Source organism: Zootoca vivipara, chromosome 3, assembly GCF_963506605.1.
Source record: "Zootoca vivipara chromosome 3, rZooViv1.1, whole genome shotgun sequence".
Classification (NCBI taxonomy): Eukaryota; Metazoa; Chordata; class Lepidosauria; order Squamata; family Lacertidae; genus Zootoca; species Zootoca vivipara.
The window spans coordinates 57,292,893-57,318,356 of record NC_083278.1 but is presented as its reverse complement, the minus strand read 5'-3'; the positions used below and the strand labels follow the sequence as shown (position 1 = coordinate 57,318,356).

The 25,464-nt window shown below is 42.7% G+C and overlaps 2 protein-coding genes across 2 annotated transcripts; both read left to right on the top strand.

The window, feature by feature from the left end:
* Positions 1–56: 56 nt before the first annotated feature.
* On the top strand, positions 57–9,853 carry LOC118082092 (pantetheinase). Its single transcript, XM_035108972.2, has 7 exons — positions 57–312; positions 382–512; positions 3,550–3,742; positions 4,733–5,024; positions 6,223–6,593; positions 7,952–8,122; positions 9,560–9,853. Exons 1-7 carry the CDS (start codon positions 97–99, stop codon positions 9,683–9,685), a joined length of 1,500 nt encoding a protein of 499 aa, XP_034964863.1. The 5' UTR covers positions 57–96; the 3' UTR covers positions 9,686–9,853.
* A 13,960-nt stretch (positions 9,854–23,813) lies between these two features.
* On the top strand, positions 23,814–25,248 carry TAAR1 (trace amine associated receptor 1). Its single transcript, XM_035110698.2, has one exon. The coding sequence runs from the start codon at positions 23,814–23,816 to the stop codon at positions 24,813–24,815; it is 1,002 nt and encodes a 333-aa protein (XP_034966589.1). The 3' UTR covers positions 24,816–25,248.
* The last annotated feature ends 216 nt before the right edge of the window (positions 25,249–25,464 follow it).

Here is a 25,464-nt window from a genome sequence, read left to right as displayed (position 1 = left end):
TCAGCTGATACAAGTGTGGACTTTGCTATCCCTTTTCCTCTCTTTTCTTAGCCTTATTGGGACTTTTTCCCCTCTTTGCAGCAGACGAGCCCAGCAATGATTTCTTTCCCATCCCCATGGCATGTTTTTGTTTACCTCCTCCTGGTGGACCCAAGGGCCTCGGCCTTGGACAAATACATTGCAGCAGTATACGAGCACTCAGTCGTACTGGCAGAGCCCACCCCAAAGCCTGTTTCTTCTGAAGAGGCATTAAAACTGATGAACAAGAACATGGACGTCTTGGAAGAGGCCATCAAATTGGCCGCAACGCAGGTACTATTTGATAAAGTGCCTTGGTTTATCATGTGGTGGAGAGATCATCAGCATCATTTCTTTTGACAGGGTGCACACATCATTGTGACTCCTGAAGATGGCATATATGGTTTCAGCTTCACAAGAGAAACACTTTATCCCTACCTTGAAAATATTCCTGATCCGCAGGTCGACTGGATTCCGTGTACGGACCCAAAAAGGTGTGTTCGGATTTTGTTGGTTTCATATGCAGGCTTAAAAAACAAAAAAACAAAAAACCCACCCTATAAAGGAACTTCAGTATGGTGGCTTCTTTCATCCTTGTGGTCAGTGTTGTAATGTATGTACAGCTTCAAATAAAGGTGTTTTGGAGAAAGAGAGGTTTCTCCAAAGCACCTGGTAACTTCTGGGAAGTCACATTTATGGACTGCACAACCTAGATGGCTGATTATCAGCAGGTATAGGATCAAAACCAGGACCCCAGAAACCCTGTAAAGTAGGTTAGACTGGGGAATGGTGACTGTTCCAAGCTTAGCCAGTAAGCTATGTCACTAAGCAAGTAGGTCCTGAAAGACCTACATTGGCTCCCAGTACATTTCCGAGCACAATTCGAAGTGTTGGTGCTGACCTTTAAAGCCTTAAACGGCCTCGGTCCTATATACCTGAAGGAGCCTCTCCACCCCCATCGTTCAGCCTGGGCACTGAGGTCCAGCTCCGAGGGCCTTCTGGCGGTTCCCCCCTGCAAGAAGTGAGGTTATAGGGAACCAGGCAGGGGGCCTTCTCGGGAGTGGCGGCCACCCTGTAGAATGCCCTCCCATCAGATGTCAAGGAAATAAACAACTATCTGACTTTCAGAAGACATCTGGAGGCAGCCCTATTTAGGGAAATTTTCAATGTTTGATGTTTTATCGTGTTGTTAATATTTTGTTGTGAGCCACCCAAAGTGGCTGGGGAGGCCTGGCCAGATGGGCGGGGTATCAATAATAAATTATTATTTGAATTTGGGTCCCATTTATCTACATTCAGTACTCTAACCATGACACCACAGTGATTTGTTCCCTTGTTTTGATGGTGTCTGTAGTTAGAATGACCAGACCATACTTCCTAGAGCACTTAGGAAAGGAGGATGGGGAAATGGAAAAGCCAGAGCAAGTATGGGCTGCCATTTTGGTAGGTCAGAAGGATGCTATTAAGAAAGAGCTTGGTGGTAGAGCGTTGGTGGTTTTTCGCTTTGCCTGCAAAAGATCGCAGGTGCAATCCCCAGCTAGGAAGGACTCTTGTCTGAAGCAATGGAGAGCCCTTGCCAGTCAGAAGGAGTGTGATGTGTCCCCCAGCAGAGGTATTACCTCTCACCTAACACCCCATATACCCAAACATACATGCTTTACAAATAATATGGCAACATTTACTTCTTGGCCATGGGAAACCTACAGCTTCAATCACAGCTTCCGATAGCACACTTCTCAGGGCCAGAAAGCGCAAGCAACAGAACAAAAGAGAGGGCACTTTCATTTTTTTAAAAAAAAAATGTGATCATAAGCAGCTGAGCAGGAAATGAGTTGAAAAATAAATATTTTTTGTGGGAAGGCTTTTAGAGGAAGCTATGTTCACTTAGGCAGGAATGTACTAACTGGCATAAAAGAGATCAAGAAATTTGGAGGCTGTGAAGGAAACCAACTGGGAAGAGTACCACTTCTCTGCTTTCTGTGTATTTTTATTATTATTATTAATAAACACTTTAGAAATGTTAGTTGGCTGTGTAATTGTACAGTATTTGGCTGTGACTTCACAATGTCAGAAAGTTGGGTTTAAAAAAATAAAATAAACTAGCTTCTGTGTGATGCTTGAGATGAGCTATTTATTTATTTTTATATCACATAACCCTGAATGGGTGGTTATGCTACATAAAGGCAGAACAGAATGGGAAACTTAACAGACAGATTTTGCTTATAATGCAAAGTGCTGGTAGGGTGATGGTGGAAGGAATTTGGAGTGGAGAAGGAGGTTAAGCTCCACCACCATCCCTACCCCACTCCACCCAGTTCTCAGCCACCCACTGTGGAATCAACTTTTTAAGAAAAGGGAAAAAGCTGTTGTGCTGCAGTTATATATGTTGATGTGCAACATGTTGTTTTGTCCCATTTGCTTGAACCTTTTGAGGGTCATATTAAATGCTACATAGAAGCTAAAGATGCTGTGCTGGCTTTAAGGAAAAACAAGAAGTTGCCAGCTTGGATACAGGAGCAGCGTTGGGAGGGTCCACTTAATTCTCCACCTCCCCTAAGCCATTTTTTCTAACCACAGGGGGAAAGCTACTGGGACAGACAACTCCCCATTTGCACACATTCAAAGCACATGCATCCATGGATGCACATGGTGTTTTCCACACGGGAAGGGGGCAGGGTGGGGTAGGGCAGAACGGGGTGAGCTGGTTTTACGCACGCCCCGCCAATGCATGTATTGCCTCAGAACACAATCCCCGTGTAAACGGTTGCCTGTACACATATCTTTTACCCACAGATAGAAAAATAACAGCTCAGATAAGGTAACTTTGAATGGATAAATGGCTGGAGCGAAAGGGTCGAACACCCCCATTCCTCTAACTGACCTCCTCTGCTGGCTGCGTTTCATTTTGAAGAATGTGGGCTACATTTATCTCTGTGTAAGGTCTAGTGTGGCCCAGAATATGTTTTCTGCCTTCTATCTATTTAGGGCCCCTCCAGACGGGTCTTACTGCAACATGTCACTGATGCTGTAATGCTTTGTTAGTGGTGGGTTAGGGGACGGCCCACACATTGTTCTGCTTTATTGGCTGTTCTGCAGTGCTTCCTTGATGTTACTGCATTAGTGCTCGCAGCTCAGTACATAACAGTGCTGTTGGGGGGGGGCACTCTTGCAGGATGACGCAACAAAAGTGGGACCAAAACAAAAACACAAAAACGGGAACATTTGAATAAAAAGGGTGTGGGATTTCAGCGAGAAGCTATGGGACGTCCAAACAGCCCTGAAACTTTTGCGAGCTTAAACAATATTGAAAGCAGGATGGCCTTGATGTCATCCTTAGCACAAAACATCCTGAATGTGTAATAAAATGGAAATCTGGAGGGGCCCTTTATTTCCTACAATCTGGACGAACATGGGGCTGCTCTGCGATGAATGTTAGCATGTTGCCCCTCCGCTCAGGACATTCAACTAAGTGGTCTATCAACGGATCTCTCTTGCTTCAAGTCCTTCATTTCTCTGCTTTTCTCCGCTTAGATTTGGACCTGCCCCAGTGCAACAAAGGTTGAGTTGCCTGGCGAGACACAACTCTATCTATCTGGTTGCCAACATGGGAGATAAGAAACCATGTAATCACACAGACGCCAAATGCCCTAGTGATGGTCACTATCAGTACAACACCAATATTGTCATGGACTCGAATGGAAAACTTGTGGCACGTTACCACAAGGTAATTCATTTTTACAAACTGGGTATCGTTGGGCCCCATCCATCCCCCAGTTATAATATTGTGTAGTGTGGAATTGTTTTATGAAGTGGGAAGAAAAGACAAGAGAATGTAGGATGCATGCCACCTTTTTCTGTCTATTGAAGATGTCTTCTGCTGCTTTTTTATTGTGTTCATTTTATGGGCCATTGTATTCCTTTTATTGTACACAACCTATTATTCATTTTTCTGTCTTTCTGTTATGGGTTATTCTATGATTTTGCAAGTCATTTAGAGGCTCCCATGTGGGAAGCAACTAATACATTGGATAAATAATAATGATCTTGTTTTTATTAACAATTTATGTACAGACTACAGGTGAATATAAGAATACACTGATGGCATTAGCATAGACAGAAGAACCCCCAAGGGTGGTTCAATTGAAACAAAAATAAAACCTTTTGAAAAAAGTAAAAAAAAATGTTATTTAGCTTTTAAAAAAAATATTTATGTTTTTCATGTGTATACATTTCACTAATTATAAATTCACCTTAACATTTCCAATTTTGACTGCCTTCCCTCTATTTCTGCAGTTCCTTAAATTGATTTTTTATATCTTCTGCATATCCAAATTAACTTAATTTGCTCATTTATCCATCTACTTTAAATATATACTCTTATAAAACTGCAGGTTATTTCAACAATCCTGCCAATGTTCTTACCTGTTTACAATTTATCTGTCAATTGTCAATAAACCATTTCCATTCTTTTATAAAAAGTTTGTTATCTTGATTTCTTATTCTCCTGGTAAGTTTCACCATTTCTGGATATTCCATAAGTTTTGGTATCCATTCTTCCTTATTTAGCGTTTAATTAATTTAAACGAAAATTAAATAACTTGCAGAACACTTTGTAGGTCACTTTTAAGTACAGTAGTTTCTTTTTTATATACCCAAGTACTTTAATGGTGTGTAGGTGTTTTTTTAATTAAAAAAAGGTGTTATCTTTCCACAGTTCAATCTTTTTATGTTGGAACGTCAGTTTGATTCCCCTCCAGAGCCTGAATTGGTGACCTTCAGTACTCCCTTTGGGAAATTTGGTCTTTTCACCTGCTTTGATATTCTGTTCCATGACCCTGCGGTGACCCTGGTGAGCAAGCTGCAGGTGGACACCATCCTCTTCCCAACAGCTTGGATGAACGTTCTCCCACATCTGACTGCCATTGAATTCCATTCAGCATGGGCTATGGGCATGCGTGTCAATGTTCTGGCATCTAATACCCATAGGCCTAGCTTGAACATGACAGGTAATATACAGTTTTCAATTAGATTATGTATAACTAGTTTGGCCACCTCATGAGAAGAATCCCTGGAAAAGACCCTGATGTTGAGAAAGATTGAGGGCACAAGGAGAAAGGGACGACAGAGGATGAGATGGTTGGACAGTGTTCTCGAAGCTACGAACATGAGTTTGACCAAACTGCGGGAGGCAGTGGAAGACAGGAGTGCCTGGCGTGCTCTGGTCCATGGGGTCACAAAGAGTCGGACATGACTAAATGGCTAAACAACAACATAACTAGTTATTCACTAGTTGGCTGGCCTCTTCCATCTTAGGACCCCTCCAGATGGATGTCTTTGTTTTTTCCCCCTGAGGGTGCATTCTGCAAGGTCACACTGATGCAATAATAAAGCATTCGTGGTGGATTTATACTAGGCTGTCCAGAAATCATTCTGCTTTATTAGATGGTGCTTCCCCAATGCTACTGCATCACTTGCACTATAGCATAACAAAAGGGGGACACACACAAAATAAACTGGAACTTTTGCGTCATAAAAAGTTGCAGGATTTCAGCAGGGCATACACTGATTGGAAATGAAGCAGACTCCAACAGTACTTTTAATGTATTTTTAATCTTTCGTTGGAAGCCGCCCAGAGTGGCTGGGGAAACCCAGCCAGATGGGCAGGGTATAAATATTAAATTATTATTATTATTATTACTATTCCATTATCATGATACCATCATGAACACAAATCATTATGAATACACAATAAAAATTAGGTATGGAAAAGTTCATAGAACTTCTGAGTTGTGATCATGGCAAAGACTGGGCTGTATTTGGCTCTCTTTTAAACAAAGGCAGACAATTTTAGCCTCTGATTTAGTCGCTATAAGGAGCCTCTGGGCCCAAGCTGTAGCAGAACTTCTGCTTGATCAGGTTGTCAGCGATGCTAACTGGAGGCTTTAATTTTTGTTTCTTCACTGAGCTGAGTCTGGACCAAGGAATCTGTTTCATCCTAAGTCTGGGAATGAGGATATTCATCTCAGTGTTCCCCCTGCCTGACAAAGTGATAATCACCACACCCAGATTGAAGGGAGTACAACATGTGGGGTTTGGGTGTGTGAGAGTATGTGTTGGTCTACTTAAATGGGTGCTGTCTGCGGTTATGGCAGGACGGGAAATATGAAGCACTGCTTCTGTCTTTCTGTTTTGTGTTCTTCTTAGGCAGTGGCATCTATGCACCGGGTGGATCTCAAGCATATCATTATGATGCAGAATCAGAGAATGGGCATCTTCTGGTTGCAGAGTTGTATTCCCATCCTTCTCTTTCTCCTACCCATCCTGCCCCTGTTAACTGGAGCTCGTATGCCACAACTATCAAACCGGTCCCCGAAGACGGTGATTTCACAGGATTAATTTTCTTTGATGAATACACTTTCTCTGAACTCGCCAAAGAAGCTGGCAATCTTACCGTCTGCCAGGGAGCACTCTGCTGCCATTTGAGCTACAAAATGAGAGAAAAGCAAGAAAATGAAGTTTATGTGCTAGGTGCATTTGACGGCCTTCATGAGGTTGAAGGAAATTACTACTTACAGGTCTCTTTTTATCTTCTTACAAGAGAAGATGGGATCTCATTTTTATTCATCATTGGAGAGAGGGGAGAGAGGAGGAAGTTCTAGATATATTGCTGGATATTGCCATAGAAACATTGGACGTGATCTGGCTCAAGTTGAGCACTTTTAATATAATGTCCTACAAATTTCATTTGGAGAGTTGAATTTAATTTTCCAGTTTAAATTATTGGAATTCCATTGCTTCCCAAGTCAAGATGGAGGACAACAATAACACAACAAAAATATATGCTTCCTTCTTGGCTGGCTCATGCCCAGGATAAATGAAAGTCTATACCAGGCATAGGCAGCCTTGACTCTCCAGATGTTTTGGAACTACAACTCCTGTGATCCCTGACCACTGGCCCTGTTAGCTAGGGATCATGGGAGTTGTAGTTCCAAAACATCTGGAGAGCTAAGGTTGCCTATGCCTGGTCTATACCAATAAGAAGAAAACCTAATTTCAAAGTCTTTGTAACTTGGTTGTAGCTAGGTGAACTTGGAACAAAGTTCTAATGAGTTCACTCAGGCTCACTCCAATGTTAGTGTGCACAGGGCTACAGTCTAAACATAGCCTTCTAGCCCCATTAAAAGCTGTCACTGATATTTAAGACTCTAATTTTATTTGGTATGTTTAGTTATTTAGTTTTGGAGTAATGAGATATGCACCTGTTTCATAATTTTGGAGACCAATGTGCCTGTAGTTGTGCGTGTAAGTACACTGGAAACTAGGTGAGGGCTGTGAAATGTAAGAAATCAACGTTGGCTTTTGACTTCTTACATTTGACATTTGTAGGATGCTCCTGTTGCAGCTAACACCATCAAGGAAACTTCTTGAATCAACTGTGTGAGCAGTTGGGCGGGTAATTTATTTATTTATATATATTCACTTTATATCCTGCCCTCCCTCCCAAAGGAGTCCAGGGCAGCAAACCAGAATTGATAAGAAAGCCTATTTAAAAACAATTCCAACACAGATGTGGACTGGGAAAGATCTCTACTTAAAATGCTTGTTGGAGGAAGAAGGTCTTCCATAGGTGCCAAAAAGACAACAGAGCTTATCTAATGTTGAAGGGGAGGGGATTCCAAATTATTAAGTGCAAGAATACTAAAGGCCTGAGTCCTACATGGTGCAGAATGGACTTCTGATAAGATGGTATCTGCGGGAGGCCTCACCTGGAAAGTGCGGTGATCACCTGGGTATATAAAGGGTATATAGCTCATATAATACTGTATTAGTACTGCAACAGTTCTTATTGTTCTTATACTGTAACCAACTTGGTTGATTAAAATTTATATTTATTCTGAGTGCTCTCCCAATGCATTGCTCTTCTTCCTTTTAGATATGTACATTGCTGAAGTGCGCAAGCAGAGACCTACAGACCTGTGGCCAGCCTGTGACAACTGCTCATACCCACTTTGATTTCCTTTCTCTCAGTGGCACATTTAGCACTAACTATGTCTTCCCAGAAGTCCTGCTCAGTGGAGTTCAGTTGGCAGCTGGAGAATTTCAGGTAGGGCGGTGCTTCTAGCAAATGTTTTCTGGCTGACATGGAAAAAACCTGTGCCTGTATGGTATCAGAATGGAAACAAATTCCTTTAAGGATATTATCATAAACAGGGCCGGCTCTAAGGCAAGCCTGGGTGGCACAGGGCGCCAGGGTGTCTGGCCACCAGGGGGGTGCCGCCCGGCTGTGCCTGCTGCAGCGGCGCTGCGCCCGCCAGACAACCACAGTGGGAAACGGGGCGGGGGGGGCGCCGGAGCGATCTTCGCAGCATGGCGCCCGGGCGCCCGATATGCTTAAGGCGGCCCTGATCATAAACAGTGTTCAGGACAAGAGTGGGATTCTGAGAGAAATCATGCCGTTCCTTCAGCTGTACAGGGAAATCTATGGGGGCCACAAAGACTGTTGAACATGGCCTTGGTTATTAGGCCAGGAAAGTTACTAGCATGGATTATTATTATTATTATTATTATTATTATTATTATTATTATTATTATTAGCCTACTAAAAATTGCCTTCTACCAATTGGCTTGGTAGAGGAGAAGCAGATCTCTCCATCCCTTCTTCACTTTTCTGAATGGATTTCTACATATATTTGCCTATATACCGGTAGCTCCACTAGTGCAAAGGGATGCGGGTGGTGCTGTGGTCTAAACCACAGAGCCTAGGGCTTGCGAATCAGAAGGTTGGCGGTTCAAATCCCCATGACGGGGTGAGCTCCTATGGTTCGGTCCCAGCCCCTGCCCACCTAGAAGTTCAATAGCATGTCAAGTGCAAGTAGATAAATAGGTACCGCTCCGGCGGGAAGGTAAATGGTGTTTCCGTGCACTGCTCTGGTTCGCAAGAAGTGGCTTAGTGATGCTGGCGACATGACCCAGAAGCTGTCTGCAGAGAAACACGGCTCCATCAGCCTATAGAGCGTGATGAGTGCCACAACCCGAGAGTCATCTGCGACTGGGGTACCTTTACCTTTAGCTAGTGCAAAGGGAAGTGTCAGCAGAAACAGAATTTCCTTCTCTTCCCCTCCAGCACACACCCTGCACCATCTCCAAATCCAGTGCTTCTTTCCGGGGGGGACACAGGGGGACACATACCCCTGAACATTTTGTGAATCTTTGTACTTTCGTCCATTTACTGTATTTATTTTCCCCAATTTGAACTATGAAATGGTGATTATTAATTTTGAGTCAAAATGAGAGTACCCTTAAACATTTTTTTAGAAAAACAAAGCACTGCCCAAATCTGATCCGTAGGGTTGGGGAAAACCTCCAGAACAGATTTAAGAGAGACATGTGTGCGGAAGGGAGGGGGAGAATGTTCCATTGTGCGAGGGAAATTATTGTGCTAACAGAATGTTCACTTTAGTGTTGCATAAAACCTATAATATTGATACTGTGTGCAACTATTGCTTTGTAACTGTTCCCTCCTCGTTTTGTTCTCAACTAGGTTTTGAGTGATGGGCGGCTGGTTACTCAGAGTGGTACATCGAAGCCAGTCTTAACAGTGACACTTTGGGGCAGGTGGTATGAGAAAGATCCTCCAGGTCCCCAAATACTCAGTGGGATTCTTTGAGATGTTCTGAGCCGCACAGTTCACAACTATGAAAGAACGCAAATTGCTTTTTGTTGACTCTTGACATGGCTGTGATGGTCACATAGATTATTTTGCTTAGTTGTTGGCTGTCAAATCCCAAAGAACACAAGTTCCTCAAAGATTGCATTAATAAAGGCCAAAGAATTAACTTGAGCTATTCATCTTTTCTTCTTCAAACTTTCTGAGTTTCCATTTCCTTATTCCTGAAATTCCCTGGGGTCCTCAGTTGTTCACTTTTATCACAGAACTAGGCTGCTGCACATTATGCGCATCATGAATATTCTGGGATTAAAAATAGCTCCAGTGATGATCCTATTTTGATGATGTTGCACTTCACAGCTGCAACAGGGCATGGACTACAGCAAACATGGCTTTATACACCATGTATTTAAAGCGCATGACTTCCCTCCAAGAGTTCTGGGTGTTGTACTTTAAGCGTGTTAAGGGTGCTGGGAAATATAGCTTTGTGGTGGGCAAACTACAGTTCCCAGAATTCTGTGAGAAAAGGCCATGTGCTGTAAACATACAGGGTGCACACAGGATTTGCTATATAACTGGCACTCTTGTTTTCCCCAAAATGGAGGATAGATTTTAAACTGAAAGTCAGAAGAGAAATGTCAAGATGGGCAGCAGAACATGCTAAGAATCCTCCTGTGATCAGGATGCCTGCCTTAGCGGAGTTCCCCAGTTGCCATGAGGATTTTACACTCTTAACATGGAAAGGAATTGTGTAGCTTGCATCACAGAGGGACATTGCAAGTGTCCCACCCCCACCCCACACTTACCCTACAGGTGTTTGCCTCAAATGTTTGATGAGGGCTGGTATCTTGCTAGAAAACAGTGGGTGGCATCTGGTGTCACATGATCGGGCTTCCTCTTCCTTTCGTCTCCCCTCCCCTCCTCTCAGATTTGCTCCAGAGGTTCCTCTGGCTCTCTGGAGCAGATCTGAGATGTGTGTAAAGATTTGGGGAAGTCTGAACCACTTGTGCACAGGTACTGTGAGACACGATCCGATGCCCTATGTGTCTTTCAAGCCAGCAGTGAGATGATGATGAGGCTGCCGTCACACCACCCGTCTATAAAATGGCTGCAAAAAATCTTCCAAAAAAGGAAGTATTGAAATATTATTGAATAATTTTATTTGGTCACCCTGTTGCTGTAAAAAGGACTCAACACGCACACAGGAAGGGGAAAGCCTGACTTCTTTTTATGAATATTTGTTCTCTAAAAGGTTTGCATATCAAATGAAAGTGTCAACATCAGACGCTATCTATATATCCCCTACCCCTTCTCGAAAAGGAGTTCCATATGGTGTCATAATGAATTATACATGCAAGGATAAGTTACTATAGCTCTTCCCTGGCTGGAACAAAGTGCTTTCTTCTTGTCAATATCCTCCCTTAACAACCTTTTGGTGTTGCTGGGGTAAACAAGAAGCACCTGCTTCTGCTTCAGGGACGGCAGCGCTCTCAAAAAGGTTCTTAATCCTTCGATGCTGAAATGAATGTCAAACTATATTAGCACTGCAAAGTGCAGATCATCATGTTAAGTGTTGTTTGGCATTGAAAGGTTTGGGCATCAAAACACAACACCAATGAAATGCTTTTTAATTGCTTGCACAACATTGCAAAACAAGCTGGTAATATTTAAAGGCTAGTCTGCACTGTACTTGTAAAAGAGTTAATTACCTTTCCTCGACAAGGACGGTCCATGAGTCAGAGTAACTACTGCAGAAGGACTTAAAATGAGCAATGAGAAGCTGAGAGAGAAAGATTGAATTCCATGGGCTCTTGCATGGTTTAAAGGGGCTATATCCTTTTTCAGGCCAAATCAGAAAGTTCACTGCTACTGATGGGTTCACCTGCAATGGTGGTATCAGGGGCTGGACTGAGGAGGAATGGTGGGGGCCGCCACCCCTTCTCCTGAACCTTCCTGAGAACAGGACGACAGTATAGATTTAGAACAGTGGTTTGCAGAGGGGCATAGTTCAGAGGCTGCAGAGGGCAGAAGCTGGGAAATATTGGAAGAGGAACAGCAGGAAGAAGAAGCACCAGGGAAGAGACAGCTGACAGACTCAGTGTCCTTGAAAAGCATTCCTGACCACCACCCCTCTCCCAGGACCAGGCGGGCATTGCAGGTAGTAGAACAAAGAGCTCAGAGGCAGAAAGCTCAGATTAGCCCATGCAGGGGTGACGCGGAATAGGGACGGCATAGGGGGGTGGGACTTGGAGCAATGCCATCATGGCATAGAGACTACATTCCTTTGTCTCTCTCTGTGAATACTGAATAAATTACATGGTAAGGACTCGTTGTGTTATCTGCTTTTTTTGGCTGCCACTGTGGGATGGATAGTCTTCCCTGAGCCTTGACAGGTGGTGGGACTGTTGAGATGGCTCACCTTTAGTAACTGATGGAATCAATTTATTTGCAGGATTGCCCTACCCCAAATGTGCCCACACAACTGCTTCAATCAGCAGATCTGGCACTGTTACAGGTGCCACATAATACTTGTTCCACGTTTGTAATAAATTGATATTTTAGTGCCGCATCACCCACACTTTGGAACACCCAGCCAATTGGCATCAATGAGGTGTCTTCACTTTACTTTTTTCAGCACCTGCCAAAAACATTTAGGCAAGCCTTTCGAGGCATGCAGAATGTTGGCATTCAAACTTCACACTTTTCCAAATGTGATGCAGTTCTCCAACCAAACAATGTTTACAAAATGCATATGTTAGAGGGAAGTGTGCATAAAAATGAAGATAATGGTGAAAATCACATGCAGAAGTTAATCCTCTGAGACAAATTGCTTGCAAAATATGTGTACATCACTCGAAACTGCATTCAAAAATGTGTTAAGAATTTGCAAAGGCTGAACAATTTTCATGGCTTTTTTAATAGAATAATTGATGCAGGATTATGAAGAACTGAATTTCAGATTGGAAAAATGAGAAACCGAGACACTGAAATTGACACATCCATCTTTACTATTAATCCCCCTGGCAGATGAACAGTGTAGATTTTGTGGAACCTCACCAGCTGAAGACTCCTATTATTATTATTTTATTATTTATTCCCTGCCCATCTGGCTGGGTTTCCCCAACCACTCTGGGCGGCTTCTAACAAACATTAAAATACATTAAAATATCACAGATTAAAAACTTCCCTAAACAGGGCTGCCTTTAGGTGTTTTCTAAATGTCAGGTAGTTGTTTATCTCCTTGACCTCTGATGGGAGGACGTTCCACAGGACGCGCGCCACTGCCCTCTGCCTGGTTCCCTGTAGCTTTGCTTCTCGCAGTGAGGGAACCGCCAGAAGGCCCTCGGCGCTGGATCTCAGTGTCCGGGCTAAACGATGGGGGTGGAGATGCTCCTTCAGGTATACAGGACCGAGGCCGTTTAGTGCTTTAAAGGTCAGCACCAAGTTCTCAAAAACTCATCAGATTAGATGGTAATCTAAACTGGAGATGAGGAAGTGGTGTCTAGGTTAGCTGACATTGGAGCTATGGATGGAGTCTGCATTTAGTTATAGTCCGTACAGAGCTTCCTTCAAATGCCTGCTGGTATTTTCCAGAATTGGTACTTTCCACAACTGCTGCTGTGCTTGAAACACACTCACATTTTGCTGTCCAGGAAAACTATAAAAAACACACACACAACCAAACCAGTTCTGTAAGTTTTCCATGTGATTAATATTTAGCTAGGGAAAGGTAAACTGTGGGACAGCTCTAGATATAAAGGGTGTTAAAAAGTTTTACATCAAATTTTAATGTAATGAAAAAGTAGATTTCCAAGATGAGGCTGACAACTTTTCTTGCTTTGTTATCAGCTGATATAATAACATGTGGAACACAGGTAAATTAAGTTGTTATAACTATTATTAATGTAATATATGTCTATGTCATGTTCAGGTAGACGAAATGTACATTAAGTTGTCATAACTGTTTAGTATGCTATTTATATTCATTTGGTAATATATAAGCTCTCTGCCCCTTCCCTGCACTGCAAATTGGTGGCAGGAAATATTTTTCATCTGCTTATCTTGTCTGAATATTTAATGTCTGCGTCATCATGTGGGTTGAGACTTTGCATCAGGCTGTGAGCGAAAGTCAGACTTGAATGGACACAGCTTCATCAGCTTGGATCTGCATGAACTGATAAGCCATGACTAAGTCTTGCATCTGTGGCGATTTGGACCTTTGATGGTGGATTGATGCTAGAGATGCTTGCTCCCTTGGAGTCTATCTTTCTTTGAGGTGAGTTTAACTTATTATTTGGGGATTCAGGTGGAGATTTTGTGAAGAGGTTGGGCTAAAGACAGTAACGAGTTTCCTCCTCATTCAATTATTCTAAGTTTGTCATTGGTATGAGCTTTCATGTGCATGCACACTTCTTCAGATATCTGATGAAGTGTGCATGCACATGAAAGCTCATACCAATGACAAACTTAGTTGGTCTCTAAGGTGCTACTGGAAGGAATTTTTTTATTTTGTTTCGACTACGGCAGACCAACACGGCTACCTACCTGTAACTTCAATTATTCTGCCCTGGTTAGCAGAAACTACAGGCGGGGAGGGGGGAATCTAAAAAGCCTGTCCAGTACAGTAGCTGGACAAACTTTGAATTAAAGCACACTTCTCTTCTCAATAATGCTGCGACTATACACTGAACTCTTTGCCTTCTTTTGGGAAGATTTCCTATAGCCAGAAGAGAATAAATTGATTCTGAATCCACACACAAGATTTTGGAAGTTTTAAAAAAACGAAATAGGAACTAAATCTCTTTCTCTCATCATTGCAATGTTATGCATATTTATCACAAATATAAGATGCTAGTTATAGTTGGCAACTCACTAAAGTGGCATTTAGTCAATGGGCATCTTGTTTTTAATTGATTTATTTTAGTTGGAATAGAAGTTATATTTAAATTATGCCTGAAAATATTGCAGAAGTAGTAAGATACTCCGAACTGTCTGGGTTTGTTTGTTTAGCATATAAATCTTTGCAGTAAACAAAGTATCTCAATTTTGAAATCGCTATGCTGCTTATATTTGAAGATACATTACAGTTTCCCTTGCTTAGGAAATGCTGAAAAAACAATGTATTATTTGGAAATCATGTGAAACATGGCTAGACTGAAGAGATATACATACATTGTTTCCTGCTGTGACCTCAGAATTACAATATGAGGCAGCCCTAATTAACAGCAAGTTAACTAGACATTAAAAGAAAACCACATTTTGCAGTGGGTGGATTAAGCACGAGATAAAGTGCATATCCTAAAATGCCAGTTGCCTTAACACAATGAGTGTTCCTTTACCAAGAAAAGTGTTCCCTTGTGTTGCATGTTTAAATATTTTTTTCACGCTAAATAAAAGATGCTTTAGTGCACACTTCTATTTTCACAAGCACTCCTGCCCTCCTGTTTCTGAGCTCCCGAGATGAGGAAAATTTGCTTGTAGCCTGGGCTTCCCATGGGAATAAATGAGGTGCCAGTACTTGTGTTTTGATAAACATGCTGTCGGTGCCAGCACACAGTGGTTGCCATAGGTAGCAAAAAAGAGAGAGAGAGAGAGAGAGGAAATGGTATTCTGTACTGGTGAGTATGGTAATAAAAAGCATTGCTTATAACTATGGTTGCAGTTCTAACCATGTCTACTCAGTAAGTCCCACTGAATTCACTGGGGCCTACCCCCAGGTAGGTGGGGTTAGGATTCCAGCCTAAGAAACTTGACTGTGTGGGGGCAGTTACAGTCATTTATCCCAATTCCACCTCCCCACACATTACTTCATCTGTGCCCCACTTTCCCATCTACCCCTGAGCTGTTGTTACAGGCTAAAAGCATGAGATGGGGCCAGGCCTGCTTCTGCTCTTCCAAACTTTGAGAAGGAAAGAGGTACCCATAAATAATATTTTCCTGTTCTAACACAGGAACTGTGAATAGGTGGTGCTATTTAATTGTCTTCCCTTCCACAAACAGAACTGAATTCATAGTCACAGAATAGGGTTTTCTCATGGGTCTCCTAAGAATGTGCTTATGAAAACTGGGGACGGACGGGCTTGTAGTGTGGAGGGCCGCAGGGGGGAGGGGGCCAACAGACATTTCCCCATTTCATGAATGGAACAGAAATTACACACTGAAATTATCCAAAGATTTGCTAGTCCAGCATGCCTTTCTTCTTGTTGTGTTACAAGATGGATAAATAGATTCCACTTTTACAATGCTGATCTATTTCCTCACCTACTGGAGTTCCTTATTCCCAGTAAACATTCTTAGTGCATGTTTTAATCTACCGTACATTTATTAAAGTAATGTGAAACATTTTCATTAGCCATGCAATATCTCATGCTGTGCTTCTAACATTATGCCTTTCCAAAATTATTTACAGAACTAAGAGCAGGGGTCAGCAAACCTTTTCAGCAGGGGGCCAGCATAGCTGCCAAGTTTTCCCTTTTCTCGCGAGGAAGCCTATTCAGCATAAGGGAAAATCCCTTTTAAAAAGGGATAACTTGGCAGCTATGGGGGCCAGTCCACTGTGCCTCAGACCTTGTGAGGGGCCAGACTATATTTTTTGGGGGGGGGAAGAGAGAAAGAATTCCTATGCCCCACAAATAACCCAGAGATGCATTTTAAATAAAAGGACGCATTCTACTCATGTAAAAACATGCTGATTCCCGGACCATCCGTGGGCCGGATTTAGAAGGCAATTGGGCCGCATCTGGCCCCCAGGCCTCATTTTGGGGACCCCTGACTAAGAGTCATAAAAACTAAACAGGTTTTTTGGGTCTCTCTCTCTCTCTCTCTCTCTCTCTCCTTTAAAGAAACTCCATGGGAAATGCAGGCACACTCAATTCCAAGCAGTTTACATTCCTAAACAGTAGCACTCACTTTTCGGGACTATAAACAAAGCAAATGCAACATGTGAACAACAAAGAGTGAGCATCCACTTTATGTTTGAAACCAAGGGAAGATGATGAGGATAACACATTTTTTGGCTTGGCTCCTGCATTCTGTTATAGGCTTGTTTGCAAAGCTTAGGAAAGAGGCTTACAGATTCCATTCACATAACATCAGCAAGGAAATTGTTAATGAGGGGCAACACCAAACCCAGCTGCTGAGTACTGGCAGGACTGTGGCCCAAGTGGGGCCATTGAGTAACAGGAGGGGGGAGATATCAACATGCTCAGGGGAGCCCTGAAGTTTGCAGAAGTAGGAGCAGTTCTTGGGACAGGGGACCTAAGGTGGGGGGGGGGACGCAACCCATTGAAGTCTGAGCACGTTTAAAGGCCACAGAATCTTAAGTGTATATTGGGAGAAGGGCAGGAAATGGGGAAGTGGGATGCAGTATCCCTAAAGAGCTGGAATAGGGAGCATTTAGTTGGCTTTAACAAAAGGATTAGACACATTCAGGAAGTACAAGGCTATCAATGACTACAGGCTGTGATGACTATATTTATATAATCTACCTTCACTATTGGAGACATTATGGCTCTGGATACCAGTTGCTGGGAATCACAGCTGAAGAAAGTGTCTGTTTTCCATAGCTATCTATCATCTATCTATCTATCTCTTTCTAATCTATTTAAAATTGTATACCGCCTGTAGCAAGGATTCACTAGCCAGGGGAGGGCTTTCCCCCAACCCTATCTCCCAAAAACAAGCCAATTGATAGAAATGCTGCCACCACCCTTTGCAAATAACTGCTGCCAGCCCAAACAGAGGGAAAAAAGGATAAGTCCCTCTGCTTTTCCAGCTGCACAGCCTGAGTTCACTTTCCGTGAGCACAACTAAATCCCAAAACAGTAGGAGCGAGCAGTCTGGAGCACTTTAGACTTAGCTTTGCCTCATGGAAGTTCCCAAAAAATCCACAGACTAGGAATAATCTTTTTCAGGTTTATTTAAAGAAAACCACATATCATATCAAAATTACATAGTTCCCAATTACAGGTTACAGGTAAACAAAATAAAAACATTGTAAAATATACTGACTAAACTTGAGAAGGTACTCACAAACAGAACAGAATTTAATAACACCTTGGCTCCTCTCCCAAAGGTAGGAATCAGGCAAGAGTCTTAGGCAAGTTCCTCCAAGAAGTGACTAAAAGCCTCTGCTTAGAGCAGGGCTAAGAGCCATCTCCATTACAAAGAAGGGACTTTTACCCTTCTCAGACCCAGGAGGGAAAGTTTGAATTAACCAATTAACATACTTGTTTAATTAGGGATTAGCCAATAGCCGGTTGATAGACATCCATCTTATAGCTTGACAGGACAAAAGCCAGATGTATATGATTTACCCATATCAAAGAAATAACCAAGGCACTCCCCTCTCCCATTCCCGGACGCCTCCCCATGCAGCTGGCAAAGGTTAGACGCCCTTTCACAGCTAAGCCTTATCCTGCAATCAACCCATAATTGAAAGTTACCCCCTCTTTCTTGCCATCTCACACAGACGGCAATTAGCACGGAAAGACACCTCACACAAGGCTCTTAAAGAAGACCAGAACACATTCCAGAAAAAGGTCGGCATAGCCCATTTCCCAAAATGCCACTCTTTCTCAGTTCCAGAATGCACTCTACCATGAACCCCAGTTTCTGGTTATTCCCAGAGTCCTCTATTTCACTACACCGCCCCACATTCATAGATCTCAGGGCAGTTCACAACATAACATCCCAATATAAAACAAACAAACTACATGATAAAAATAAGAACAAAAACACACACCAATAATTCCCCATCTGACTGATGTCAGAGACTGTGAGAAGAGGATGCTTCATCCTCTAGGGCACTTCCTATGTTCTTATGTCCATTCTGTACGGCAACATTTTGCTAGATGATAGATAGATAGATAGATAGATAGATAGATAGATAGATAGATAGATAGATAGATACAGTGGTACCTTGGTTTACAAACAGTCCTGTTTACGAACTATTTGGTTTGTGAACTCTGCAAAACTGGAAGTAGTGTCCCGGTTTGCAAACTTTACCTTGGTCTAAGAACGGAAGCCGAACGGTGGAAGGGCACCAGCATCGGGAGGCCTCATTAGGGAAAGCGCACCTCGATTTAAGAACGGATTTGGTTTAAGAACAGATTTCCGGGATGGATTAGGTTTGTAAACCGAGGTATCACTGTATAGTTATATTGCTTTTTTGTAGAATCTCTTTGAAAAGAACAGGGATTATACCCAACATGTTTATAACCATGCACTGCTGAGGGGCGGGGGCGGGGAAGTCTTGCCATTTCCACTGTAGAGCAAGCAATTAGTATTGTTCACCCATAGCTCTTAATATGTCTTGTAATACGTGCTTAGCGTACACAGCAATTGTGTATCTAGTAGTTCTGCTTTTTCGGACAAATATTAGCAGATAGGTCCGCTGGATTACGCCTGTTTGCTCAACAAAGTAAGCAGAACTCAGCCACCGAGTGTTGCTTTCTGTACACAGTGACTCCTTTGAAAAAGAAGCACAAAACAGAGCTCCGTTTGTGCCTTTTCTTCCCTTTACAGAGGCTTGCGCAAAAGGTTGACTGCATGCGCTGTGCTGTGTGGCTCCTTTTGTTCCTAATGTGCCTATAATGTTTAATTAAATAGTAGTAAGGATTTGCCTTTCCAGTGGGCGGGGTGGACAAAGTTTATAGAACCATTTGCTTGGTCCTCTCTCTCTCCTAGCAACTGCTTCCTGGACATACTGGCTTTTAATAATGTACTCCATTCCGGCTTCTAGAGGGCTTAAGAACAAGCATTGCGATGGGGTTTGTAAATGGGACTTGTACCTTTTAGGAATAGCTTAGAAACTGGGTGGCTTCTCATCTAAAGATGTATTGCAAGATGAAAATAGCCCACTTCAAAGGAATGGGAAACTCAGGCTACGGTAGAGATCCCACATTTTAACAGAGAAGGTATAAACCTGAGATTGTTTAAAAGCCTACTTTTGCCATTCTACAGCATCTTCCTCTTACTGTATAAAGAAAGGACCTCAAAGATGGACTATGTTAAAGTATTGGGGGGGGAGTGCAGAAAGTCTATCAAATCCGTAGTTTTCAAAGCTGTATGGGAACCAAAACGCAGTCTTCCTTTGAGATTCGCATGTTTCTGAATTTTGCAATGCAATTCTCCAACCAAACAATGCTTACCAAAAATAAATTAAGGGAAAGTTTGAACATATTTGTGAAAACAACATACAAAAATGCATCAGATCAGGGGGAATTGCTTGCAAATTGGTCAAGGCTGCATACAAAATATTTTACTCGAATAAATTCATTCTAAAATGCTGGTGGATTTTGAAGAGGATTAAAAAAAATAAAGAAATCTCAGATTTGCTGCAGAAATGTGGAGAACGAAATTTAAGCTTGGAAAATGAGAAACGGAAAGAACTGAAAAGGGCAGCTCCTTCTCTCCCCTGGTCCAAAAGTTCCTGGGCCAACTCAACCCCTCCGTACCTTCATCATATCCCATTGGGGACTTTCTGTTGGCTGCTGGTGGTGAGTATCTTATGAGGGCTCCTCTACCACCTGCACATTTGACAGATAGAAGATGGAGTGCATGGACAGAGTGTCACTTGTCACAGCCATAGAGCTGGGCAAACCAGTAACACAGCACAAGGGGTTTGGATTGCTCTGTTAGCCCTACTCAGAGTAGACCCATTGAGTAGTGACTTCTGAGTTGAATATGGGACTTCTGAGTAAACATGCTTAGAACTTGGCTGTAAGATATGTAGGGCCCAAGCCATTTGGGGTTTGTAGGTTAAATCCAGTAGCTTGAATTTGCCCGGAAAGCAAAATGACATGGAGCCTATTGTTGTAACACAGATTTTATTCTCTGGGAAACTGGGTGCTAACCTCACTGCTCTCCCCATTGCTTTAGTTACAAGGCAAACTGCTCTGTGCTGCACCAGCTGTTAAGTTCTTGACAGCTCCTAGCATTAATATGGCATGTTCCCTTGCCATTTTTTTTGTGGCATTTGTAAACTAGATGCAGATATGATAGCTTCTGTTTAACCTTTTATGTCTGCTACTTTTTAAAAAGCTTATTTTAAAAAAAGTTTAAAGGGTATGATTTAGTTTCCTTTAATTGCCAACCCTAGCTTGTCAAACCCTGAGAAAATAGTTCACTAAAAAAGAAATTGTCCCAAATTAAACATTGTTGCTTTTGGGTGGCATGACGTTCCACGGAAAGTTCAAGGCTAGCACAAACGTTATGATGAGATGCTCTAGGGCTAAAAATCTTTGCTAATGTTAGGGAAATACTGTACCTTGGCTAAATACATCAACTAAATAGGTCTCACCTAAGCAAAGTGCGATGTTTACAGGCAACCCCATTTTGCGTGTGTTCAAAGCATGCACACGGGAGTCATGTTCAGACCTGGAAGAGGGCGGGGCAGGTGTGGGGCAGAGGTGTAATGGGGCATAACAGGGCTGGGTGGGCTTATGCGTGCTCCATCAACACATGTGATGGCCAAGAATGCACCAAAATATTGCCATGTGGGTTCCTACTGAGCATATTTCCAGCCACTCTATCCCTTGTGGGTCCCCCAGGTAGCATTCTTTGCCCACTGAGGATGCTCAATCCATTCTGGAATTTTTTTTGGGGGGGGGGAGGTCCTCATTCACAGATGGTTTTTATCCTCTGAAAATCATGCTTGAAACCTCTCTCTTGTGTGTGGATGATACTGTTTGGGCTACATAAGGATTGTCACTTACCCTTGAACTTCATAAATAAAAAGAAATATTGACTCGTCAATACAAGAAAAGCTGACCTGATTTGCAACTTGTCTAATAAAACAAAGTCTCTCTAAGGTATTTGTTTAAGCATCAACACATTGTTCAATATATGTAAAATATATACCATAATAAATTGTCATAAACTACGCTCACCCACTCACAATTCTGAAGGCAGTCCTGTTTAGGGAAGTTTTTAATGTTTGATGTTTTATCGTGTTTTTAATATTCTGTTGGGAGCCGCCCAGAGTGGCTGGGGAAACCCAGCCAGATGGGCAGGGTATAAATAAATAAATAAATAATGCATGGATTTGTGGAGAGATGAGAAACAAGGGTGTGGGTTCGCAATAGGTTTTTCCAGAAACCTACATCCCAAGAAGTGTCAGGTGGCAGATTAGCAGCACAAATTTCCACCTCCAAATGTGGTCCACACATTCCTCTTCCACATATCCCTTACCTCTCAGCTTTCTGATGCTACATCTCTTGCCTTCCTCAGTAAAAATGTTCCAGAGGAGATGGTAGGCACAGAATGATGAAGTGGAGTATTCTTATAAAGATTTCTTTGATTGATTGATTGAAGACCAAATGATGAATCAACTAACAGCCTCAGTACTCTGCAACCAGATGAATTTCACTGTTTTGTACTTCCAATCACTGTTACTGTATTGCATTGCTTATTAGAAATTGCCTAATTGCACATTTTCTGCTGCAATGTCTTACGGTGATCTTTTTATTTCTAAAATGCCCTTGTACTGTATACCATATTTGTGTGAGTTGGTTTTGGAGCTAATAGTTGCTCAGTTGATCCTTTGATTCTGCATTTTCTCCCTTATAGGGACAATGCCACTGGTCCTGCATTGAGTAATCTCTGGGTCTGAGTAATCCTGGGTTAGATTGGGCCTAATCTGAGGCACTAAATAGGATCCCAGCCTAGATGATGTTGTGGATGAGATCACTGCAAGTAAGTCTAAAAAAGCTGAGAGCCCAAATCTGAATCTCCCTGCCAGGCACTCTACAGAAGAATATTTAGATCTGTGCTAGATATGCATTTTTATAATCTACAGCCCATTTAAATGGAATGTCTCTTTCTCTTAGCTAAAGTGCTTTTCTTAATTTGTTTGTTTGCATTATTTTATTATCCCCCTGCTCCATTCAACGAAACTGACAGATATGATGGGAATTATTATTTCTTAATGCAGTTATTTCTCTAACTGATAAATGTTAAGAATTGTCTAATTGGATCAGACTTGATTAGCTAGTTCTTAAAACAGAGCCATTTGTCATCATTGGGTGGAAAGGAGACTGGAGACAATTACTCACAAGGAAACTAAAATGAGGAAATGTAAAATATTAAATTAATCAGGATGGAGGATCTGCTAGATAGGAAATGAGCCGCCCTGCAGGGGCGTCACAATGGGGGGAACGATGGGGGCGGTTCGCCCTGGGTTCCACTCTGGGGGGGGTGCCATTTGGCGCCTCCACCCCCACGACTCCCAAGCCGAGCCTCCAGCCTCCCGGTATCCCGGTAAAAAGTCCGCGCCAAGCGGCTTTGGAGGCGCAGGGGGGCGATACCCCGCCACGTAACTACTATTGAATGGTTAATTATTTGGCTGGAATGTGTCCCCCCCCTTTTTTAAAAAATCATGCTCCTCAGCTCATTTGGGTAAATAGGCAAAGACCATTTATATTAAGGAACTGGTTTGTAGACTGGATTGCCAATGTTCCATTTCTGATTTAAAAGCCGCATCTCTTCCCACCTCCTCATGATTATTTTATTTTTTACTGGAAAGCCCACTGCCAAATATTGTGATAACCTCAAAAGTCCATTCTTGACAGTGTGAAGTCTTCCTGCATCGGGATTTTCCTCTCTACGTTATTTACACAACGGGTCTTCAAAAGCTGAATATGTCCGTCTAAAGACTGCTAACACCTGAAAGGGCTCCGAGGCTTATGTCAGGCTTGCACAACTGACATAAGGTGTGGAAACTTTTACCTCTTGACGGCCATATTCTGATGGGGAAAGTTGCCGCAGTGGCGCTTGCACACATGTGGTCAGAGGAGCCAACACACACACACACACACACACACACACACACACACTACAAAGTGCATTCACACAATCACACACCCTTAATGAAATCCACCCCTTCTCTCACATAACATTCACACAATTACAAACTCTTAACACAGAAGAAAATAAAACTCACACTTTTTCTCTCAGCCCTAAAATAAATATTCACGTTGTAATTTTCTCTCTTGGCAGGAAGTCCTCTTCTTCTGGATGGTAACAATAAATAGATCCTGTTTTGACCGTAAAAGAAGAACTGCACACACCACAATCGGACTGGGCCTAATACCGTATGTGCTTTCAGGAATCTGAGTCTTTAGGAAGGATGCAGTTGTGTTGTGAACACATCAATGGCTCCTGCATAAAGAGCAGCTGGTCAATCAGCATTCGTATTTCCATGTATATCTTCATGGTGTGTGTGATCCTGGCTACCCTAGCTGGCAATTTGACTGTGATCATCTCAATATCGCACTTCAAGCAGCTCCACACCCCAACCAATTTCTTAATCCTCTCGATGGCCACAGTGGACCTTCTCCTTGGTTTCCTTGTCATGCCTTATAGCATGGTGAGGTCGGTTGAGAACTGCTGGTATTTTGGAGAATTCTTCTGCAAAATCCACACCAGCATCGATATCACTCTTAGTACAGCCTCCATCTTCCACCTCTCTTTTATCTCCATTGACCGCTACTACGCCGTGTGTGACCCGCTGCGATACAAAGCAAAGATCAGCACAGGGGTCGTATTGGTCATGATCTTTGTAAGTTGGGTCTTCCCTGCTACATATGGCTTTGGGATGGTCTTTTTGAAGTTAAACATGATTGGAGCAGAAGAGACCTTCTATAGGCGCATCTATTGCGTGGGAGGCTGCTTTGTCTTCTTTAATGAAACGTCAGGGGTGGTGGCCTCCGTGGTTTCTTTTTACATCCCTGGATTTGTCATGTTGTGTGTCTATGGGAAGATATACACTATAGCCAAAAGGCAAGCCAGGTCCATTAAGGCTACTGCAAACCAAATACAGATCAGATTTGAGCATCACATTTCACATAGCAGAGAACGAAAAGCAGCCAAGACTTTAGGCACTGTGGTCGGTGTCTTCCTCATCTGCTGGTTCCCATTCTTTTTCTGCACAGCAACAGACCCCTTTATGAATTATGCGATACCTCCCATTCTCGTTGATGCCCTGGTTTGGTTTGGTTACTTGAACTCCACCTTCAACCCAATTGTTTATGCGTATTTTTACCTGTGGTTTCGAAGGGCCTTGAAGATGATTGTACTGGGGAAGGTTTTTCAGCAGGATTCATCCAGGACTCGGCTCTTTATGGAGTGAAGCATGTCAAGCTTTGAGAGTATTTTCTTCAGTATTTTACCAGGCACTGTCCATTTCGAAGCAGAAGGTCAAAGTGAAAAAGCATGTGTGATGCTTCGGTGCAGTGGTTCCGGCAGCCCCACCATGGCCCAGAAACAGGGTGCAGACCAATAACCAACCAAGAGAGAAGTATGGGTGCCAATGGGCCACAACTTATTGGCAAACAGACATTGGCGGAGCAAGCATGGCATTGGGTGACAATCTGTTGACATAAGAGACTTTCAACATGAAAGCCAACCTTCATTGGCTGGGGCATCCATTTGGTGGGTTATCCAGCACTGAGAGACCAGTGTAATACAAAACCAAGCATCTGATCTGAGACCACTGGTAGCTTGAGACGGCTGCTGAACAGCCCGGCCCACTGGACCTTGAGCTGGGAGCTGCTCACCTTTCAGGTCCCCTATGTTAGGTTTCTATTTCCTCTCACTGTGCAGTTAGACAGTCACAAGACTGTTTTTACACATTCCAGCAAAGACTGTTGGGAATCACAGGAGCGGATGTCGCTGTATTCTGTTTCTGTTTGTCTTTTTCCTTCGGACTTCTCTCAGAGAGAGGAGACATGCTTTCTTTTGTTCTGCTTAATTCTTAGCAATAAAGTAGCTTAGTGCAC

Coding starts and splice junctions, on each gene's coding strand:
- TAAR1 (XM_035110698.2), top strand. CDS start 23,814: ATGCAGTTGTGTTGTGAACACATCAATGGCTCCTGCATAAAGAGCAGC.
- LOC118082092 (XM_035108972.2), top strand. CDS start 97: ATGATTTCTTTCCCATCCCCATGGCATGTTTTTGTTTACCTCCTCCTG. Junction 513..3,549: donor CCGTGTACGGACCCAAAAAG/GTGTGTTCGGAT, acceptor TTCTCCGCTTAG/ATTTGGACCTGCCCCAGTGC. Junction 6,594..7,951: donor AAGGAAATTACTACTTACAG/GTCTCTTTTTAT, acceptor TCTTCCTTTTAG/ATATGTACATTGCTGAAGTG.